Raw genomic sequence first — 21,335 nt, forward strand, 5'->3', positions numbered from 1 at the left:
TGTATTTAACGCGCGTAATGATAATTCATGATGACCTTGCAAACTGTACGTACAGTTGGGAAAAAATTGAACGCGTTGGGCAGAGGGGACCTTGAAAAAGTTGAAATGCGTTGTAGCATCCAATATAGGCTCCCACGAGCTACGCACGAGATAGGCTTCCTATTTTCGAAGTACTTTTTGCATCAGAATGTATATAATATTAAACATCTTGGAAATTATTTTTGTAGTATCTTTTAGCCGTATCTATAAAAGTCAAGGTCAAGGTCGAGGTCGAGGTATATTCAGTTATAAATATAGCCCATAGGGAAAACGTTATTACGTCAACCGTGATATATTTCACCAAATGTAAATAAAGTGATTTTGATATATAATCATAAGTAACAATATGTATGACATTCCTCTTCTTTTCAATCTAATATTTGACACTGACGCTCTCGCCTAGACTTGGACTTGCAACAGAGCTGCACTTGCATATTGGTTTATTTATGGTCCTTGGAAAATTTAGACGCTAGGAGGCTCTGTGCTGCATTAATCTCTGATTGGCGACTTGCCGAGTTTGAATGCCTTGATCCCATCTTAGATTAACAATAGTAGTGCCTACCTGGATATATCACTCTATCGTTCCGTGTGCATTTGCTAAGTGTTTGTTACGGGTTATGGCTTGTAGAAGGCTACGTGTTACGGGAGTTTCGGAAATTCTCCGTTAACTTCGCAGAAGCGGCGCAGCTGTCGCAAAATCCATTTGCTGATCAGATTTTTTCCAAGTAATATATCCAGGTGGGCACTACTATTGTTAATCCAAGATCCCATAACACTTGTAGAGGTTAAAGGTAATAGTTAGTGTAGGGAGCTGTTGGCTCGCGTGGCACGAAGGGCTGGCCACCACCCTCCTACGCGTTGTAACCCGGCCACCTGTTTAAAGGTATTTAAAGTCACTCGATGACTTGGGCCTAAGGTGGTGCCTTGGTTATTAGCCTAGCTGATTATTATTATTATTATTATCCCAGGTGGCCAGGTTAAATTGCGTAGGAGGCTGAAAATGGGTTTAATAATTTTTGTTAATTTTCATACTAAGATTATGTTACTTATGGTGTTACGTGATAATTTCAAGAAAGGTATATTTATTTAAGACTTTTACGACGACTGAAATATTTCTACAAATGTAAATAAAGTGATTTTGATATTGAAGAGCTAAATTTAAGTGTTACGTAATAATTTTAAGATATGTCATTTTGCCTGAGGCTTCAGATGAGTGATATTTCTAAATCCAATTTATTAATCGTGTAAATTTAATCATTTCAATGTTATATTTTGCGGGCTCACAACTAAACTAAAAAGTTTGACAAACTAAAAAAGCACGTGAACAATTTAGTCACATTACACTGTTGTTTTCTTCTCAGAAAGTTGCTGAGTAATACTGGATAAATTGGCTTAGCTCTATTCCTAAGATTTAAGTCTTAAGTAATTAACTCCAATTAACATTAAATTAGACGTTTCTAAGCGTTTCTTAAAACATTCTTTACCTTTAACACCAATTGTTAAAATTATATTACGCTCAAAAAATATTGAAATGGAATTTATACCACGTTTAATAATAGCTGATATTTTAAATATGAACAATGCGAGGTGGACGACAATAATTATATTAATTAATTAATTAACAATTGAAACGTTCATAAACCTCGCTGACTCGTAACTTCAGAAGCGCTATCGGAATTGTCCCACCGCAGTCTGCCCTTAACAGCTAGATTAAAGATAGCGAGGAAAGAAGTCATTAGCAGTTACGTCGAAAAAGACCTTGAAAATTTGCATACATTCGCGCGGCCAGAAATATGGCGCTATAAAGGCTTCTCGGAAACCTCACTCGGGGAGGAAATAAATATGAATTTCACGTGTCACGCCCTGAGACTTGTTTCTATACGCGTTCGCGAATTATAATTTTTGATCTTAACTAGAAAACAATTTCACGCTTTAATGTTTTAAATTGAAAATCGCGTTGTTTTACGAATTTAATATCTTTGGCGAGATATTGTAATCCGTTGATTTATTACGTAATATTATTTATTTATTGTGGAGCTCAGATGACAATTCGAATCAGGACCTGCTTTAAGGATTTATTTAGAACTACCCAAAATTATGATATGATTGGTAAAATTTACTTATCCAAAACCTATTTTACCACTACCCAAAATAACTTCCAGACTAAAACTTTTTTTGGGTTGTATCAGAAGTAAATGAACCGAAGTTATCGAAATAGCGCTCAGAATCGGAGGGCGTTTTTCTTATGAAAATGATGAGAAAATCGAATTAAATAAAAGCTAATTTCCGGTCTAGGAGCGCGCAAAATTTCAAATTCGAGGTCAAAATGTAACTTCATAAGGAAAACGCCTCCAACATGGAAAGCATAGAAAACTGATAACTTCGGTTCATTTACTTTTGGTTGTATTCAATTAAAACTACCCATAATGAACCAAAAATTAAGTTTAAATTGGTAATTATGTCACTTGCAAAAATTCAGTTTGTCAAAACCCAATTACTTTCCAGACTGAAACGTTATTTTGGTAGTACTAAATTTTAGAACTACCAAAATAGAAACATTAAAATTGTCCCTGATTTGAATTATGTTTTTGATTTTTAAAAGTACGGCAAAAGAAATTCGACATTAGTCTGAATATTAGACAGATTAAGCCAGTGCCCGAAAACTTGTGGCGATAAAAATAGTGATCGAAGGATGAACACAAAATAGTCTTGATTTTAAGTTTAAAATAAAGGAAAAAATACGATAACTAAATATTTTTGCGTGGAATTGTTTATTGTTACGCTCATTGCGATAAGATAAAATTGCAGATTAATTTTAATTTATCTTGTTTCCAAGCGAACTGATCCGTTATTCGATACTTTTTTTTTCGTTTTAAATTGGGGCTATTAGAAAATTTAAACCACTTATCTCTTGAACTTTTCAACATAAACACACCCACGAAATAAAATAAAAACATTGATAGAAATGGAAAATATTACATTATCAACATCGTATTGTCACCGGATAGTTTGGAGAAAGGAGGAGGGCCTGGTAAATCTACGCTATACAAAAATCGAGGTTAGAGGCTATTCGAGTCGAAAGTCACTGAGCACCGTTGTCAAGGCTATTCGAAGTGTCAATGCAACGTGAATTTTGGTGGGGTTAATCTTAGGTGATGTAAGCGTAGCAAACTGTCAATGCGTGTATTGCGTAATTCAATTTCTTGTGAGCTTTGATAAAGTAGGATAAACAGGATATGGCAGAACTGTTTGATAAAGTGATAGCTCATGGTGACATCGGAGCAATGACATTAGAACTTTGAACTCTTCACGCTCTAAACTTTAAGGCTGGGTCCTTCATTGTGTAAATCAGGGTGACCACAGGAAACCCTTCAATTTTTTATAGAAAAAATAGGAAATATTTAGTCATTTTAAAGGAAATTATAGGAGTAATTTTCATGTAAATATAGGAAATTATAGGAGTAATTTTCATGTAAATATATTAAATTATAGGAGTAATTTTCATGTAAATATAGGAAATTATAGGAGTAATTTTCATGTAAATATAGGAAATTATAGGAGTAATTTTCATGTAAATATAGGAAATTATAGGAACGTTCAGGTTAATTTATAGGAACTTATGGGAAAAATAAGACATGCTTTTAAAGAAACTTTGGTGGAATTTAAATATTACCTTTAAAGGGAATATAACCTGCAAAGCAATCTTTATAGAAGACCCCTTCAATTTTTCAAATTTCCCTGTCCAGTGACGCCAAACATTTCTAAAGCCAAAGGCAAGAGCGGCCAGAGCTGCAAACGTTGGTGTTCCACACCAAATACCTGAGGTTATATTCCCTTTAATATGAAAACCTCGCAGACCTCGTGACTAGCTAAATGAATTATAGAAATATTGCATTTTCATTTGAAAAACACCAGCCAGCCGTAAACGCCAATAATAAGTGTTTTAAACAGTTTTATTAATAGGCTAGGCTGGCTGTTTTTGAACGCCTTCTATCTAACTTTAAAACTATATTGAAATCAAAGCTCCAAGTACCAAAAACAATAAAATTGTCGAATTATAGTAAGACAATCGAAATATATAGGAAAAATTATAAAATATAGGAATTGTGGTCACCCTGCGTAAATTAATAGCAAAGAATAAAATGCTTCGAATAAAAACTCCCCCTTAAATCTAAACGTAGGCTACAAATAAAAACTAAAGTATTATATTGTTTTTGATATTTTATTTTTCAATATATAATTTATGCCTATTTAATTTTATATTTACAAAGTTGGCACCAGTTTTTTTTCTCCAAAACAAAAAATCGGAACTTTATACAACCATTTTCTCTTCGCACAAAAAACGCGAAAGGTTTGGCCATTTTCACGTAATTTTAAACATTTCATATACAACAAAAAAATATAAATACCAGAAAAAAAACAATTTAAAAAATATAAAACACGCGACAAAAAAGCCCCACCGAATGGCGCTTAATTCAAAGATAAATCCTTTTAACTTTTACGTCACAACCGTAAACTCGTTTCTAATTTGGCTGTCACATTTTTATGGCACTTTCTCGATGAAAACCCCGTTTTTTATATCAAAATATGGGTATTTTTTATTACATTTTTTTCACCTTATGGACATTTCTTAAGATCCTTTAATATCTGAAACACGCGTGAACATTTTGGTTCAGGTACAAAAGTTACGATAACTATATAATCTCTTTCCGTGTCTGTTTTTATTTAAAGTTAAGTCAAACGAATTAGTGATTTTAAAATAGGCAAACATACATATAGCGAATATACAAGTACCGTTTAATAAGTATTTCGTACCGAAGCGTTAATTAAATGGGGTTAATTGTTATAACAAGAACATTTCCAATGACGTACCCAAGCTACGGTACAAAACCAAATTCTTTCACTTTTAGTAAAAAATTCATGCTTAAAACAGTATGAACATTTTTTTTAACACTTAATTCTTCCAATTTGATATATCAAAATGGTTTTTTCTTCATTTTGTCTTAAGTGATATGACGAGTTTAAGATATTGACGAAATTTAAAAAAAAGAAAAGAAACAAAACATGAATTTTTTTTAATATAAAATCTAAAACTAAATCCGGAGATAGGAACCATAAAACCGTCGCGGAAAAAAACCAACATTTTTGGGAGGAGAGGGGCATTGGTTTCTTCGCGTGTTTAAATTGCCGCCCCCGTTTGCTCCATGGCGCGTAAGTCTTCCCATTCGCTAATGGTTTAAAATATACGTTCGGGAGTTGTACCAAACGACTAGGCGAAAGGCTTTACTTTTTTTTCAAACTGTCTCAGCTAAAAATAACATGGTAGCCATAAGGATATTTATAGGAACCATCCATTTCCGGTTCGTCACAGACACTTCCGGTTAAATAAAGGCCATGTGTGGGGGGGGGGGTGAAATGCCGCTACAGAGTGGGATGGGGACCGATGGACAGTTTATTTTAGGAGCGCCAGGAGTAACTAGGCCCCACTAACTAAGGAGTAACTAGGCCCCACTAACTAAGGAGTAACTAGGCCCCACAACGTTTTCATTTCTTCATTTTGAACCAATTCGGACGCGAGTACCAGCCTCGACCTCCGAATTCGATTATCCTGGTTCTCCGCCAGACGCCCTTTACGTATCGATTTGGTGGCTGTGACGTCACGTAGGCTGCCAAAGACAGCTGTAGCTATTGATTATCAAGGTCGCCTAGAGAACAGACGCGAAAAAAGGGTTAAATTTTACCGTTACATTTTCTCTTCTCTCGCGAATTAAGCCTTTTCTCCCCCTCACGAAACATTTTGGAAAGCGAAAAGCGAAGCCTTGGCGAATCTTCTCGCGAAGGACCGCGCGCTATCAGTCCTTGTAACCAGCGTTGCTTGCGGAAAAAATCCTTGATTTCGTTGACTATCTTTTCGTTTTCCAAAAAGTCTTATCGGGTCTTGAGGGAAAAGGCCTCTAGAGAGTTAATTAAAAATAATTAGTACCTTTTCGACAGCGACTGATAATCCATCAAGCGTTATTCATCCAAATTATCATGATCAATAAAACAAAATGTTATAGCGAAATTAACACGAAACGTTCCATCAGTAAAAATGTGTATCCAGGCAAAGTTATTCGGTTATTATAAACGTTTAAATGTTCGGGTGGCGCGTGCGGGTATATAAATCCCGGATTAACAGATTACTCTTAATCCAGTCGTCGTAAATGGGATGGAGCTTTGGATTATATTAAAAAAGTAACAAAGGCAACGAATAAACTTGGCAATAAATCCAATGCCGGTTTGTCTTTCCGCGTTTTGAACTGATCAGATCACAAAATATATATGTATATAAACGTTGACACTTTGGAGGAGGAGGGTTATTATTGGCAATTACGCGGCTCGAAGGATCTTGGTTCAAAAAAGTGGAATTGGAAGAACAGCCACGTGACACCGTTTCAGTTTCGGCCGCGATTATATTTGGCGTATGCTTGGCAAGAATCGTCGTCCACGGTACAGTTGGCTTGACGGATGGTCGCGAGTTTTCACCAGTAGGGGGAGTCATTGATGAGATGGTTCCAACTGGCAAACTCCGTCCACCTGTCGAAGTCGGCCGTGACGGGATCCGCGAATTTGGGGACGTCGGTGTACCTGGCCACGACGGGGTCCAGCGCCGGCTTGTCCGCTTCCGGAACGGGTTTCTCCATCAGTTTCAACCGGAAGTTGGTGCCGCCATTGCTGTCCCAAAATTCGTTGCCGCCGCAAGCGTATTTGACGCAAAATTCGACCGTCTCGTACTTGTCCGCCGTCGGAGGAATAGGCTCGCTGAAGCTGAAAGTGTCGTACTGAGTCGTGACGTTCAGTTCCAACCCGTTGGAGACGAACACGCAAGGACTGTCTACGTGACTCAACCATCGGTCGAAGGTGAATCTAACGACGACCTCCTTGTCGAAGGAAATGTTCTTAACTTTGACGGTGCCGGTGACTAGGGGCGCGTCCTGACCCTCTTCCTTGACTATGACGTTCTCGAGGGAGACGTGGTCGGCCTCGAGTTTGTGGCGGAAGGCGACGTAGTCCGACGCGGGCTGCGGGAAGGTGGGTTCCCAGTGAGACTCTTTCATTTGACCATTGCCAGCGACGCGAAACGAGCGACGGCATTTGACGCCTCCCAGGGCGAATCCGGTGCTCAACCCCCCGCGTCCCGTGACGTGTTCCAGGAAGGAATCCGTCCATCTCGGAGGACAGTCCGAAGGCTCCGTCATGATACGGACGTGCGTCAAGGCCAAGCCTTTGTCGTCGGCGAACCAGACCCTCTTCTTGTCCCTGCCGGAAGGACTCGTAGGCGACTCGATATCCGGGACCACGAGCTCGTCATCGGGAGACTGGGTGACGGTCTTGATCATGAGGATGGGTCGAATGGGCGTGGTCAGAACCGTCCCTTTGCCATTGTTAGCTTGCTTGTGACTTTCGTTCAGGGCGTTAAGGCGCAGCGTGTTCTTGCGATGCGGTAAGTGGTGGTTCCTTCCGGTTGGCATGCTCTGATGGTTGTAGGCGTAGTGGAAATCGGCCAGCGCCGATTGACTAAACAGCGGTGGACTCTCTGACAAGATCATATCCAAATCTGCCGGCATCGGTGTCGCGAACCGAAGCTGCTTTCAAGGTCAACAATGTTTACAGCCCGCCGAAGTTGACGACCAGACCAAAAACATTCACCTGAAATCAAACACATTCCCTTTAAATACCGTACAAGATCTTAATTAGCGATAAACTTGGAGTCTACCTAAGCCTTTTCTACGGGGTCAATGTCAGCGCGTGATTCAACAATTAAATTATTCGCTTTCGTTTATTTAATACGTCTTGGAGATAAAACAACGGGACTTTTGTTTGAAATGTAAAAAAGGAGAACGCTAATGGATCGTGCAAACCCACGCGGAAAAAAAACGGGACTCGAATTCTCCCCTCTGCCATTTTAATTAGCGAGCAACGAGTTTAAGGAAAGTCCTAGACCCACATTTTAATATGTTGTACGCGGGACTCGCACCGCGTGTTTTTTAAGGCCTAGGTCATATTAACTATTAAAAACTCCGCGCATACATTTGACAAGCGCGTATTAAATGGGAGGAGTAGCTAAATACGTCATTGGACTCCGTTGATCAATAACTGTTTTTCCCACGAAATTTGCCGGAAATGCGAGACAGACAAGCAAAGCGGAAATTGACCGAAAAATTACGCGTATTATTTCGAAACATTCTAGTTTATTACTGAAAAAAAATGAGCTTAACTTAAAAATCTTTTAAATTAAATTTAAAAATTGTTACTAGGCACTTACCGGGTAAAATGGAAATGCGTGAATTAACAACAGTTTTAATTCAATATTGTCATTCCAAGTAATATCTCCGCTACACGATTTTGTTCAATCATGAATGATTAGAAGGCGTGAGCAATTTTCTTTCGGTACTTAAAATTAAGGGACTTTATCCCCAGTAAATGAGCCGCCTTCGTTAGTTAGAGCGCGCGCGGGCAAAAAGAACGCCTTTCTGGCTTCCTTTCGCTGAGAGTCGCTTAGCAGTTGTGAGAGTAATTCCGCCGGTTTGAGAGAATACGTAGCCCGATTTTTTTGTCCCTCTATACCGGAACAGGCACCCAACGCTCACGTGCGACGTTACGATCGACCAATCGCGGAGCCGCTTGATACGAGTGTTACGTCTTTCGCGATAGGAGACTGAGCCAATGGAAGGAGCCGTATCGCTGGCGCCGGGCGACGCGTTTCGCGTGCTACCGACACTCTGAACAGTTTGTTGGCAACTTTGCCAACGTAATTCCTCTCCGAACGTCTCATCTCTTCGCAACCATCAACCCCCGAGATCGGCTTTGGACAACAAGAGGCTAAAAATATTCGAGACGTTTTTATTTTTTTTCTTTATAGCAAAAATGCGCCCCAGGAGGGCTCCATTTCCCCCCCCCCCCCCAATCACGAGACTCAAAACTGTACCCCATTTATGGATCTATTGTGTTTAGGGATGATTGCGTCGACGGTTTTATAGTGTGCCAGGGCCTACTGATACCGTAACCTACTCCATCTGAATTTGCATCGTATCGAGGCGGCATATGGGTTACTACATCCCCGTTTAAAGGAGTCCCTTTAAAAACTTATATAAGACGTTTTTGGTCACGAATCCTTTGCCCTTATTCGTCTAAAATTTATTTAAACCTTGAACGAAATTGTTTCGCGAAGTGTTTTGTCGTTAAACAAATTTTAAAAGGCATAATTTCAAGGCTTTTGAGTTTTATTTGCGTTTATCAATCGTACTAATCTGGGTTAATTAATTGAGAGAAAGTGCCCCGTAAATAAGCTCATTAGAGGCCGATTTCGATAGCCGGTTGATGGTATAAATAGATCTCAAAGTGTCGGATTTCGAGACGGCGACGCGTTTCTGAGTATCGAGGAACTAATTATAAACTATCTTTTGAAATTACGAGATTGGTTTTAACCCTTTCACGTACGTGTTTCCAAATTTACCGTGAAGTGGCGAATTAAAAACATTGGACCCAATGTTGCGTCACGTCTTGTCGCCGAGAGCTCGAGATCAACACGCTTCGCTCACGTGGAAACGGATGGCCGGGAATTCCCTTCCCCTCGCCAGCTTTTCAACGATTGTCTCTTTAAGCGACCGCCACGCCATCTCTAGACCGTTATCCGCAGCGTAAGCCGTCGACAAAATTGTTTAGTAACGTTACGCCCGTAATACGCCTATAAATCGATATTCCGACGAAAATACAACGAGACATGTCGAAAATACTTTTTTTCTGGATAGATAAAGCGCGCAATTTCGCATTGTGGAAATAGATAAGCGCAAAAAAAATTCGCACGATTTCTATAAACAAGCATTATTTGCGCAAATAAAAAACAGATAACCGATATTATATCAATTTAAGAGCCGGGATTTCGACCTTTGCGGGCGGGTGGCTTCCCAGGACGAATATTTTTTATTTTTAAATAAACATATGGCCGCTACGCCTCGATGTTTACCGGGGAAACTACTTAATTCGCGTCTTGTAAAGCGAAAGTTTTTGCTATTTTCAGCAAAGATTCTTCACTAGTAAGTATTGCAACACCTCAGGTCACTTCACCTAATATGCTTCTTGCAGTGGCGTAGCCAGGATTTGGTTTCGGGGAGGGCACACAATGTAATAAAATAAAACATAAAAAAATTGTACATACAACCCTACGTTTCGGGGGGGCACGTGCCCCCTGTGCCCCCCTCTGGCTACGCCACTGGCTTCTTGTCTAATTCGGTAAAAACTGCCTCGTCAGCGAGTTAATTCGTAACAAAACTAGCCAGTTAGGTAACCGACGAACACAGTAAAAGGATGTCTATTAGTGATATTTCGAGGCGCCGAACAGACAAACGCGTGTTTTTATTTCTAAACTAGTCTCAGACGTTGAAATTTCGAAATCCATTTCTTCTTCGTGACTTGACAATATATTTTTTTGATTAACCAACTAAATAATTAATACTAGACAGAGAACCAATTAATCACTAAATATGCTTTAAAAAACAAAATACGCGATATAGATTAGAAATAAAATTTTTAAATGTTAAAAAAACATCGATATTGAGGGGATAGAGTAGACCTTAATGATGAAACGAAAACGGTGTTGCTGCCCAGATTTTGGTTTATGGGCAGAACCGTCCCTTGAGTAGGGCGAGCGGGGAAGTGGCCCAGGGCGCCAAAGTTTTTGGGGCGCACAATCAAAGATTTTCATTTAAATTAGATATTGAAAAATTGTCATTTTATTCAATACCGAAGGTAATTGTAAAAGAGATCACCCCAAAGGCCTAATTTGATAAACTTTGCTAACTTCTTTTCTTAGATATTCCTGTCGGTATTTGCTATTTTATTTAAATAACCCGGGTTTAAAATCCTATCTGGGTTTTCTTAAGGCCCTTAACGATATTAATTTAAAAATTTGAAAGTATAAATCTAATTTTCGTACGTTTTGTCGCTTTGATGAGATTACCAACAAAATGGCTACCTATTTGGTAGCTACGCGCGAAATGGTTTTAAATTCTCACTCCCCTCCTGGTTTCCAAGGAGACCATAGGCCCCTCCCTTAGGTGCAAACTATGTATTGAGAAAGCATTTTTCATTTTGAACAAAAAAAACATTACGAACAAGCCTGACAACCATACGTAAACCATTTTATACTATTTATATAATTACCAAGGACGATTATAGACTTATCAGTTCCAGTTGAAAGTCCTAGTCGGAGCAGAACTAGAGTGTCATTGTAGAAAAAAAGTTCGGTAGAAAAATTAGCATTCAAACAACAGCACCTGACCTCTTAATTCAGTGGCGTAGCCGGTGTAAGTACAACCTGACTTTTCAAAAATGCAGTGATTGAAAACAGAGTATTTGATTCATGTTGGTTGGTCGATCGTGGGTTGTGGGCCTAGTCATTTACGATAGATCAAGTGGAATTTAAGGAAAGGTACGATGAAAAGCTAAAATACCTAGAAACTAGTAATCTTTACACAAACGATTACAAAGATTTCGAAAAATAATGGAAACTGACTAATCCCGCCAAGCCTTGGATAATGAGATTGGAATGTACAGTATGCGAACAAATAATCCAAAATGGCGTTTAAGAATAAAGCTAGTTATACAGCTCCTTTTTATGGTAGATCGACGAATTCCATACTTATGCCACCAGGTGAAGCGGAATCCAAGTTTAGATTAATATTTAAACTAGTGTTGTTAACTTTCCGGAAAAATAAAATGCGGAAAATTTTCCAGAATATTTTCCGTAAATCGGAAAAATAAAAAATTGAAACAAATTACTTTTTAAGGGTTTTTAATTTTTTAACTTTTTATCGATATAAAATGTCTAATAACAGTAAACATACTACTATACATTAATAGTGTTACATTGTTAATCAGTTTAAAGCTAGTCTAGAGGTTTAGTTTTACTGAGGCGAAAATGCCGCTTTATTTAAATTTGCAAACAATATTAGACTCATCATCGAATGAAAACATTTTTTTTCGGAAAAATACGGAAAATTTTCCGGAAAAAGGGCCTCGGTCATTTCAGATTTAAAACACTAATTTAAACTAACAAAAATAGAGCGAATTTTGAATTATAGATGATTGTATATACGGTATTTGAGAGTCAAATTATGAACTAAATGCTTAAGTGGACGACAAATATCTGTTTATTTTTGGTGCCCAATGCTTAAATTGGCATCACTGACGTCGGAATTACAGACCGCCACGATTTTGAATTTGACCATTACTATCGATGGTTTGATATTTCTTCACACGCGCATTGTCATTTTTGACGAAACCAGGATAGTTTGGTCATTTTTGATTTTTACAGAATAACCTCCCAGTTTATTTAACGATTTAGTTTGCTGATAATAAAGCCGTGAGCAGGTGGGCTAGTATTGGAATTAACTAATTTTTGGGTTGGAATCTCCCCAGCGAGTTTCAATCCGCGAATAGTGGAACCACCCGACTATAAAACGTTTCTAGTCCTCCCTATACCCGCGACGAGGCATGTCATTACCGCGATTAATTCCTCTCTGTCACCCACTGCCATAGTGGCATTATTGCCACAGACGACGAAATCCTGATTTAAAGAAACTGTAATAGATCTATCGTACAATCCTCGAAACTCGATATCTGACAGAATATTACGGGTTACAACAGAGTTGTTTCGAATTCGTTTCCAAGAGCACGCTCCTAATCCTCCCCACCTTCAGCCTCGCGTAACTCGGCCACCTCGCCCACCCCTGACCGGGAGCCCGAAAGATAAAGAATATAATGTTTCGGCGGCGCGAAGCAGCTAGACTATGTCTCGATTGATTACACGCGACTTGCTAAATTAAGGTTTTTTTAATATTACAAACTGCCAAATATAATTCCCTCTCTTTTGCCTTTCCCCGGCCTAAGATTAACAAGATGTCACGGACATTTAAGTCCACACAATCCCCCCGATGTATTCACTAGATTTTAAATATTAAATTTTAATTGTAACAAATTTGTAATCTTCTTGTACATTAATTTAATAAACCCAAGAGGAATTTTATCAAAAAATAATTTTTCGAGTTACCTGGTTTTGGAAATAAGGGAGCGAAACGTGAACACATTAAATTAATTTTTAGACAAAACGAATTTTTCGAGTTACCTGGTTTTGGAAATAAGCTAGCGAAACGCGAACGAGTTAGATGCCGCCGGTAACAATTGGCACAAAATACAAATGTGACAATAGTGCGTACGCGGGTTGTGGGAGAGGTTGTGGGGTCCTGCGAATTAGCCAGAAATATCACTTAAAATTAAAATTTCGTAATTCAACCAAAGATAACACAGAACTCCGTACCCTAGATTCGAATTCTGGTAGCTTTCCGATTGACGGTTTTGTAACGAAGCGTTTACCCACTTCCGGCACGTGACCTCAGAAAAATTGGACTCCATCGGTCGCTGCCATCTAGGAGCCACAAACACAGCACCCCACACAAGGAGTCTTCAAAGTTGACCGTGGTCTAATATATAGTCGATTAATGTGGTAACTAAGTTTTTCTGAGTTGCGGCCGGAAGTGGGTAACCGCTATTGACTACGCGCGAGCTAGTTATTTCGAATCTAAGGTACGAGGTTTATATGATCTTTGATGCAACCGAAAACTTAGTACTGAATACTGATCAGTATTCAGTACTAAATAGAAATATAATATTCATCAAAGTCGCTCTTTATGTAAAAAAGTACCTACAAGAATGTATTTATTTATTAATGATTATGGTGGGACAATCGCCGGGCACGTTGAACGCCTTTCCCCCGTCTCGCGCGGGGGGGGGGGGGGGGGCAGACAACACGTCACCGGCGTTTGATTTCCATCGCGTTAGGTGACGTAAATTTTAAGCAGCCAATGAAATACCGGGACTATTCGTTTTATTTTAAGTGGAGGAGCGTACTGGGGGGACCAACGAGTGGATTGAGAGAAAGGCTAAAAACCGTCTCGACATAGACATTCTCCCTGGGTATAAATAAATCGAGGGGTCGGACATTTACCAAAATCCCGTACACTTTGTCCAAAATCGCAAAATCTTTTAACTCTCTCTCTATGGTAAATTAACATTGAAATCCCAAAATCACTTCAAAAAGTGATGATAAAATCACCAAAATCTCTACGAAATCCCGAAATCCCGTACAAAATAATGCCAAGTGTCCAACCCCTCGAAATAAATACATTCTTGGTACCTATATAGATTTTAAAGCGAAAATCGCCAAAAAGCTTTTAAATGGAAAAATGATTAGCTTATTGGGCTCCGATTTCCAAAATTTACAACGAGCCACCGAGGCCGTGTTATACGCTTTCGATGGACATATCATTGACCCTTCTAGACCCAATTGTTGAAGAGTGATGTGGAATACGGCGACATCGGCTACACTGTACGAGAGCCCAGTACACGCAAATCCCTTACGGATTGTGTGTAGTTAGAGATTGTGTGTAAAACCCAAATTAAAGGGGGGAGGTGGGGTTATAAATAAAACGTATAACATATATCACGCTTCGATTAGAGCAGTCAAAATTAGAGTTCAATGAAACCTGCAAGAGGGCGATGGAGGCCTTGTTCACGGCTAGAACATCTCTTACTGATAAAGCGAGTTACGAACTTACGATACAATGCGAGCAAAACTGTGTTACTATGTGCTTTGAGTATACTCGTACTCTAATCACGTGCGCCTACTAATTTCACCGATTTGAGGCTGCCGGTGAACTGATTTAAGTTAAAGGTCACCCCGGCGTTACCTAAATTTGGGTCATTCAATTTTAAACTAGTAAATGTCCCCCTGCACGTGGAATTTTCAGTTATAATTTTCCGTTTTTTAGTGGACATCCTGTATATATAATGTAACAATATATTCATATAATTATAAATTGAGAAAGTCATTTAATACAAGTTGACAAGCCAAAATATACCTCTCCTCGGAATAGTTTAATTTTCATTGAAGCGTAACTGTATCCGTGGTTTTGCGGTAGAACGCTCAACTGTCGTGCAAGAGGGCTCGGGTTCGAATCCCGGCCGTTTGAAGAATTATACTACACACAATGACAAAAAGAGGGCGCTTTTTGGAAAAACCTTTTCCCTGATTCTAAGAAACTGGGTACGCAGTGATTACCCTTTGCCCCGAAAATGCGAACGCGTTCGCAGGCCTGACAGACAGACACGGTGGTTGTAAAACTACTGAATTAAACTCGTTATTTGCTAAACACTGCTCTATTGTCGTGAAAATCACTAACGAATATGCCACGCAAATACATCATTTTCTCGGAGCGCTGTTGGCTGGTCCGGATATATACTTTTGTACCCCACCAAATATTGTCCTTCCGCCGCCATCGATAGCAAATCCGGACATTCGTAGATTTTCACAGTCGTATTTCCGGAGCACGTGCGGGAAAGTTAGAAACTTAGTTACTTTCAGGGGCGAACGCAGAAAGTTTTTAAAGGGGGGCTAATCATCATACCTAGTTAAAAGGGGAAAGAACTTCATACCTTTATTAGTGCATTTATAGCTCATAAAAGGGGGAGCATTGGCCCAGTTCTTCCCCCCCCCCGTGGGCGCCCATGACTTTAAGGGCCATAGAATCGATTGCATTTAGAGCGTGGCCAACGTAATCACGTGTTTTGGGAAGCGAGAAGGGTACGGCAGAACACCTGAAATACGGCCCGAATTTTTCTGTGAACCTATAATTTGGGTCATCTAACACAAAGGCCTACAAGTTAACGTAACGGTCCTTGGCTCTTAACCATAGATAAAATAACTTCGTATATAGATAGGAAACTTCAATGGGGCAAACTGACTCTCAGCAGATTCCCCTGACATCTAGTGAAAGCGCCAGTTGGCTGTGTTCTCAAGAGCGTAGAAAGTATGTAGGAATTGGAGTCGGCGTTTTTGCTAATAAACTTATTTATAAAGGTATATTCCTTCAAATATACAAGCAATATACAAGTAAAACAAACTAGAAATCTTTACTGAATGCTATTTATTTGTGCTTATTTTAAATTTGCTTTCAGCACATGAAAAAAGTACTTTTAATACACCTAGCTCACTTAAGCCTTTGAAATTGGCATTGCGACATACATTCAGCCAATTTTAGTATCATTTAAATAATTTTTTAACATATCTTAACCTTGAAATAATAACTAAAGCTAAATAATTCTAATTCATCATACTTTTTTTTATCCTAAGCTCGTATAAGTCATAACTTATGCAGTGGCGGCTTAAGAAGGCTGGGTCCCCGGGGCGGCAGTGTTTTGTGACACCCCCAGGACCGTGCAGACGTTTTCACGGGTCCGTCTTCTTCAAGTTTTATCGTTCTGATTTTCACCCCCCCCCCCTCGAGCTTCTCCGATGGCAGCCCTGGCTACCCTGGTACCCGGGGCGGACAACCTCCCTCACCCCCCCCTTACGCCACCACTGAACTTATGGAAGCCAGAGATGTTGGATTAAAAATATAAGTTTATATTATTAATCCAAGCTGAAACATTAAAGCAATGTTTATAGCCAAGGCGTACGCTGAGCTAAAGTAGTACGGACTTCGAGTAGTGCGAACTTCACCAAATAATATTATTCGGGTGCCGCCACCAGATCTCGGACCAAATTCTCGAGTCACCTCTACAACATATAGTTTCCTATCTATATAAGAAGTTATTTTATCTATGGTCTTAACTTTACCCATAGGAAACTATAATAGAAATTATTGGGATAAGGGATCGTTGGAGGAAAATGGGATGACCTCAAATTTGGCACACACTCCGGTTTGTATTCGTTGGTTCCGAAATTTGTACCCCAGAAGTTTAGGTCGTCTAACGATTTTTAATGGTGGACGGGTTACAATGCGTATCCATTATTTCAATTGTCTAGTCGGGGATTCTTTACTCTATCTGGGACAACATAAGTAGAACTGATGAAGACACAGTTTTATTGTTTAATCTATACTAAGTAAAAAGAGTATTGGTACATTTTGATATTCCTCAGGGTATACGAAGATACAATTATTATTTGTAGACGAAACTAATGGATTTTTTTTATTATAATGTTAAAATTTTTTCAACGGATTTTTCTTGTGTTTTTTGATTCCACCATCTAAGCGGGACCAGGGGTAAAAGTATGGGATTTGGGTGGGGATATATTTCCTTGATTTTAGTAATATTAATATTATTTGGACTTAATTTTTTTTTATTTTTAGCGTTTTGAGCACGTAGAGCACGTGATGGACGTGCAAATGTTTTAGCATTTTTTAGAACTTAGGCCAAAGTAGATGAATATTGGGAGATATCGTAGGTCTCGTTGGTATTTGGCCTACAAAATCGATTTCCACTCTGGTGCCTTATCGTTCTGTGGCGGGTTTTGTTTTGTTTATAAATATGAATTCCCACAGAGGAATAAATGTGGTATCTGTTACGCTATCGAGGACACTACGTAATGCTAATAGCGAATAGAGCTTACTAATTAAATTAAGCCTATAATAGTGTCATCTCGGGTAGGTCTTAGTGTTTTCTCGGGTAGGTCATAGTGTCTACTCGGGAAAGTTACTTCATATCGGGTAAATATATCCTTACTTTTAAAAATATTATAACGCCGCTCTAATTAATATAAATGACTTTATAACTTTATTTATCAATCATGTTTAATCACAGGCAGTTAGTCCGCATTCTCGATGACGAAAAAAAATTATTTCGTGGTTGCAGGAAAAAAGTTAATTTTAGAGAATTTAATTTGTTCATGTGGTAAAGATGCTCAACTTGAATACCGAGAACAAGGCAATCCGCGTTGGCGTTGTCGTAAAAGAAGTGCAGACAATCCCAATCCTCACTTCTCTGAATCAATTACGAAAAATACGGTATTTGAAGATTCAAAATTTGGTATAGATCGTTTGCTGGAATTTTTTTACTTCTTTGCTGTTGGGAAAACGGATTACACATTCTTGATCCGCGAGACTTCAACGGAAGAAACAACAACGTCTGAAAAAACCATTCGTCAATGGTTGGTATTTTGCCGTGAAATTTGTTTCGTTTCTTTGGACGACATGATGGAGAAGGAACATCAAATTGGCGGAGAAGGAATTGTGGTCGAAATCGATAAGACTAAAATTGGAAAAATGAAGTACCATAGAGGACGAAAGGTGGATGGCCAGTGGATCGTTGGCATGATTGAAATACAGGCGGGGGAAGCTGGGAAAAAACGCCGTGGAGGATGTTTTAGGATTGAGATTTGTCCCGACAATCACCGTGATCAAGAAACCTTATTAGCCATTATTAAAAAGCACGTTAAACCGGGTACAACGATTATGACTGACTGTTGGAGAGGTTACTTCAACCTAAAGGATCATGGATATAATCATCTAACCGTGAATCACGAGGAGGCTTTCGTCGACCCGAATACCTGGGCAAACACTCAGACAATTGAGTCTCAATGGCGTCCATTAACCAAACATATTTACAGAGGTGGAGTGCGTACCGATGAATTGGCCATGCATTTGTGTGAATATTTGTGGCGACGAGAACCTTTAATAAGTGAAGACGTTTTCTTCCATTTTCTTCAATGTGCGGCTAAAGTATACAATCCTAACAAACGTGATAGTAACGATAACGTATAAAATTAACATTTTAATTTACTGGAACATTTCAAAGAATAAAACAATTGCAAATGATAGCCTCGTTCTTTATTATGAAAACCTTCAAATAATACAGTTTTTTACCTTAACCTAACATAATCTAATTTAAAGAGAAGGCTTTGTTTGTTATTAGCATTACGTAGTGAATACTACACTTTTCGCTTAGTCGAGCAGCGATATTTGTGCTAGAGAACGTATCAAATACCACATTTATTCTTAGCCAAAAGACCGAGAGATGATGCGAAACTCTGTGGGAATTCATATTTATAAACAAAACAAAACCCGCCACAGAACGATATGGCACCAGAGTGGAAATCGATTTTGTAGCCCAAATACCAACGAGACCTACGATATCTCCCAATATTAATCTACTTTGGCCTAAGTTCTAAAACATGCTAAATAAATTGCACGTCCATCACGTGCTCAAAATGCTAGATGGTGGATTTAAAAAACACAAGAAAAATCCGTTGAAAAAATTTTAACATTATAATAAAAAAAATCCATTAGTTTCGTCTACAAATAATAATTGTATCTTCGTATACCCTGAGGAATATCAAAACGTATCAATACTCTTTTTACTTAGTATAGATTAAACAATAAAACTGTGTCTTCATCAGTTCTACTTTTGTTGTCCCAGATAGTACAGAATAGCCGTCTAGTCTTTAATCGAGTTGTTAATTTACAACGGAATTTTATGTCATTTAATCAAGTAACGCTGGAATTAAACTCTTTCAATTTATTTAAGTAGTGGCCAATGCGATTAGTTCGTAAACTGCTGGATTGCCACCCATTAAGCAGACAAATTTGGTATTATGAAGCATAAAGTGTCTGCTTAGTAGACGAAAATGAAGCAGTTGATGAACTTCTCGCGTTGTCCACTACGTGGCTCTACTTAAACTGTAAAAACTAATTAAGAAATGTTTGGGAGCAGCCCGTCGGTGAACCACTGTTCGAGCTTATCAAAACTGGGGTGTATCCTCTTAACAACGAATAGCAGTGGACAAAGAATGGTGTTAAAAGCTTTACTAGGTCAACGGTACAAAACCCTTTGCTTGTCTTAGACGGTACAAAGGTTATTCTTCCACAACAGTATCTTAACGGATAGCAATGACCCTAACTTAGAAACCTACTTTGGGAAGCCCAAAAAAGTAAGAAATTTCACTTACTCAGATTCGTCCCAAATCCGCCGCTGGCAAGAGCCGAAGAATCCTCCATTCGAGGCTAAAAATACTCGTATCTTCCATCCAGTAACGCGGAACAGGCAACCAAGGGTTGAGCACGATAACAAGGGCCGCAATTTCCACCACAATTCTTCAATCAGAAGAAGACGAATGACGCACCAACCGCCAAATTTAACGCTTAAGACAATGTCCCCCGAATAGTTCCGAATTCTCGGCGACTCAACACTATATTAATAGCAATTATGCCATCCAAAATGAATACCGCGATCGCTCGCTTTGACCACGAATTAGGACTATATAACAAGCGGTTACGCACGGGCTCTGTTGGTTGCAAAATGAACCGCGGGAAGAACTAAAATTAAATCGGTCGATTTCTAAAATAGGCCACCTTTCTACCTACTAACTTTTCGGTAAGGAGCGGAACAAAAAAATTGTAAGCATTTTTTAAGGGAATGAAAATGGGCCAGTTTTTTTCCCATTTTAGTTTGGAATGATGACAATATTTAATTTCTAAGGATTTCTTTTAAAAAACTACGCAAATCACTCCATAGCACAGTGGCGGATGACAGGCTTAGTTTCAAGAAAGTTCACCCCTCAAACATCTTTCGAGACATCCCGAGGTGGTGTTCCTCCCCGATTTTTTTCAAACTCGGGGGTTAAGTAAACCTTCATGTACCTTGAAAGCTCCTAAAGGGAAAGTTATCAATGGTCATTCGTTTTGCCATGGCAACCAAAAATGTTTTTCACAACTTAAGTTTAAACTTTCTCTACGTAAAATAGCATGACAAAATAACGGTTTGACATTTTCAAAAAATTAAAAAATTAAATTTTCGGAAAAACAAATGGGTAAAAACGTTTAAAATCAATATAATTTCGGTAAAATCGTATGGGTTTTCAAGCCGTGATTTTGCCATGCTATTTTACGTAAAGAAAGTTTAAACTTAAGTTGTGAAAAACAGTTTTGGTTGCCGTTACAAAACGAATGGCCATTGAAACTTTTCCCTTTAGGAGCTTTCACGTTACGTGAAAGTCTACTTAATCCCCGAGTTTGAAAAAAATCGGGGTGAAACACCTCGGGATGTCTCCTTGTTAGCGCAGCCAAGCCTGGCGAGTAAATATACTTGGAGCAGCGAAAGATAAGTAGGCTGTCGCTCGACGTCGTCTTCCCTTAAAGGGAGTATGGATTTCTATATTTATGGTGGATCAACGTATTTCACATTTCTGCCACTAGGTTTAAGGGAACCTACGGGTGATTGGCGCTAATTACGTTTAAAATAAGTCGTAGCGCGTTTTAGCGGACGATTTTTCGATTTAGTTCATACATCCTTTAAGCTTAGCAGAGTGGAAAAGAAGACTACGAAATATACGACGTTATGACGTAGGGGAAATGAGTCTTCACAAGATATGGAGATTCAAATGTTCACACAGTAACTTTGGGAATTAATTAAAAAAAATAAAA

General features: G+C 38.8%; 1 protein-coding gene across 2 annotated transcripts; it reads right to left on the reverse strand.

Annotated features, from left to right (window-relative positions):
• Positions 1-5,035: 5,035 nt before the first annotated feature.
• On the reverse strand, positions 5,036-20,177 carry LOC149948585 (protein phosphatase 1 regulatory subunit 3B-like). 2 transcript variants are annotated; one of them, XM_090173634.1, is made up of 3 exons: positions 19,862-20,177; positions 6,023-7,728; positions 5,036-5,744 (listed from the first exon to the last, which is right to left on the reverse strand). In XM_090173634.1, exon 2 carries the CDS (start codon positions 7,644-7,646, stop codon positions 6,561-6,563), a length of 1,086 nt encoding a protein of 361 aa, XP_090029760.1. In that variant the 5' UTR covers positions 7,647-7,728; positions 19,862-20,177; the 3' UTR covers positions 5,036-5,744; positions 6,023-6,560. The 2 variants fall into 2 exon arrangements, with proteins under 2 accessions (XP_090029760.1, XP_090029759.1); XM_090173633.1 differs by lacking the exon at positions 19,862-20,177 and adding an exon at positions 8,345-8,869.
• Between the last annotated feature and the right edge of the window lie 1,158 nt (positions 20,178-21,335).

This window comes from Leiobunum rupestre, chromosome 4 (assembly GCF_980474605.1).
Source record: "Leiobunum rupestre chromosome 4, qqLeiRupe1.1.hap1, whole genome shotgun sequence".
NCBI lineage: Eukaryota > Metazoa > Arthropoda > Arachnida > Opiliones > Sclerosomatidae > Leiobunum > Leiobunum rupestre.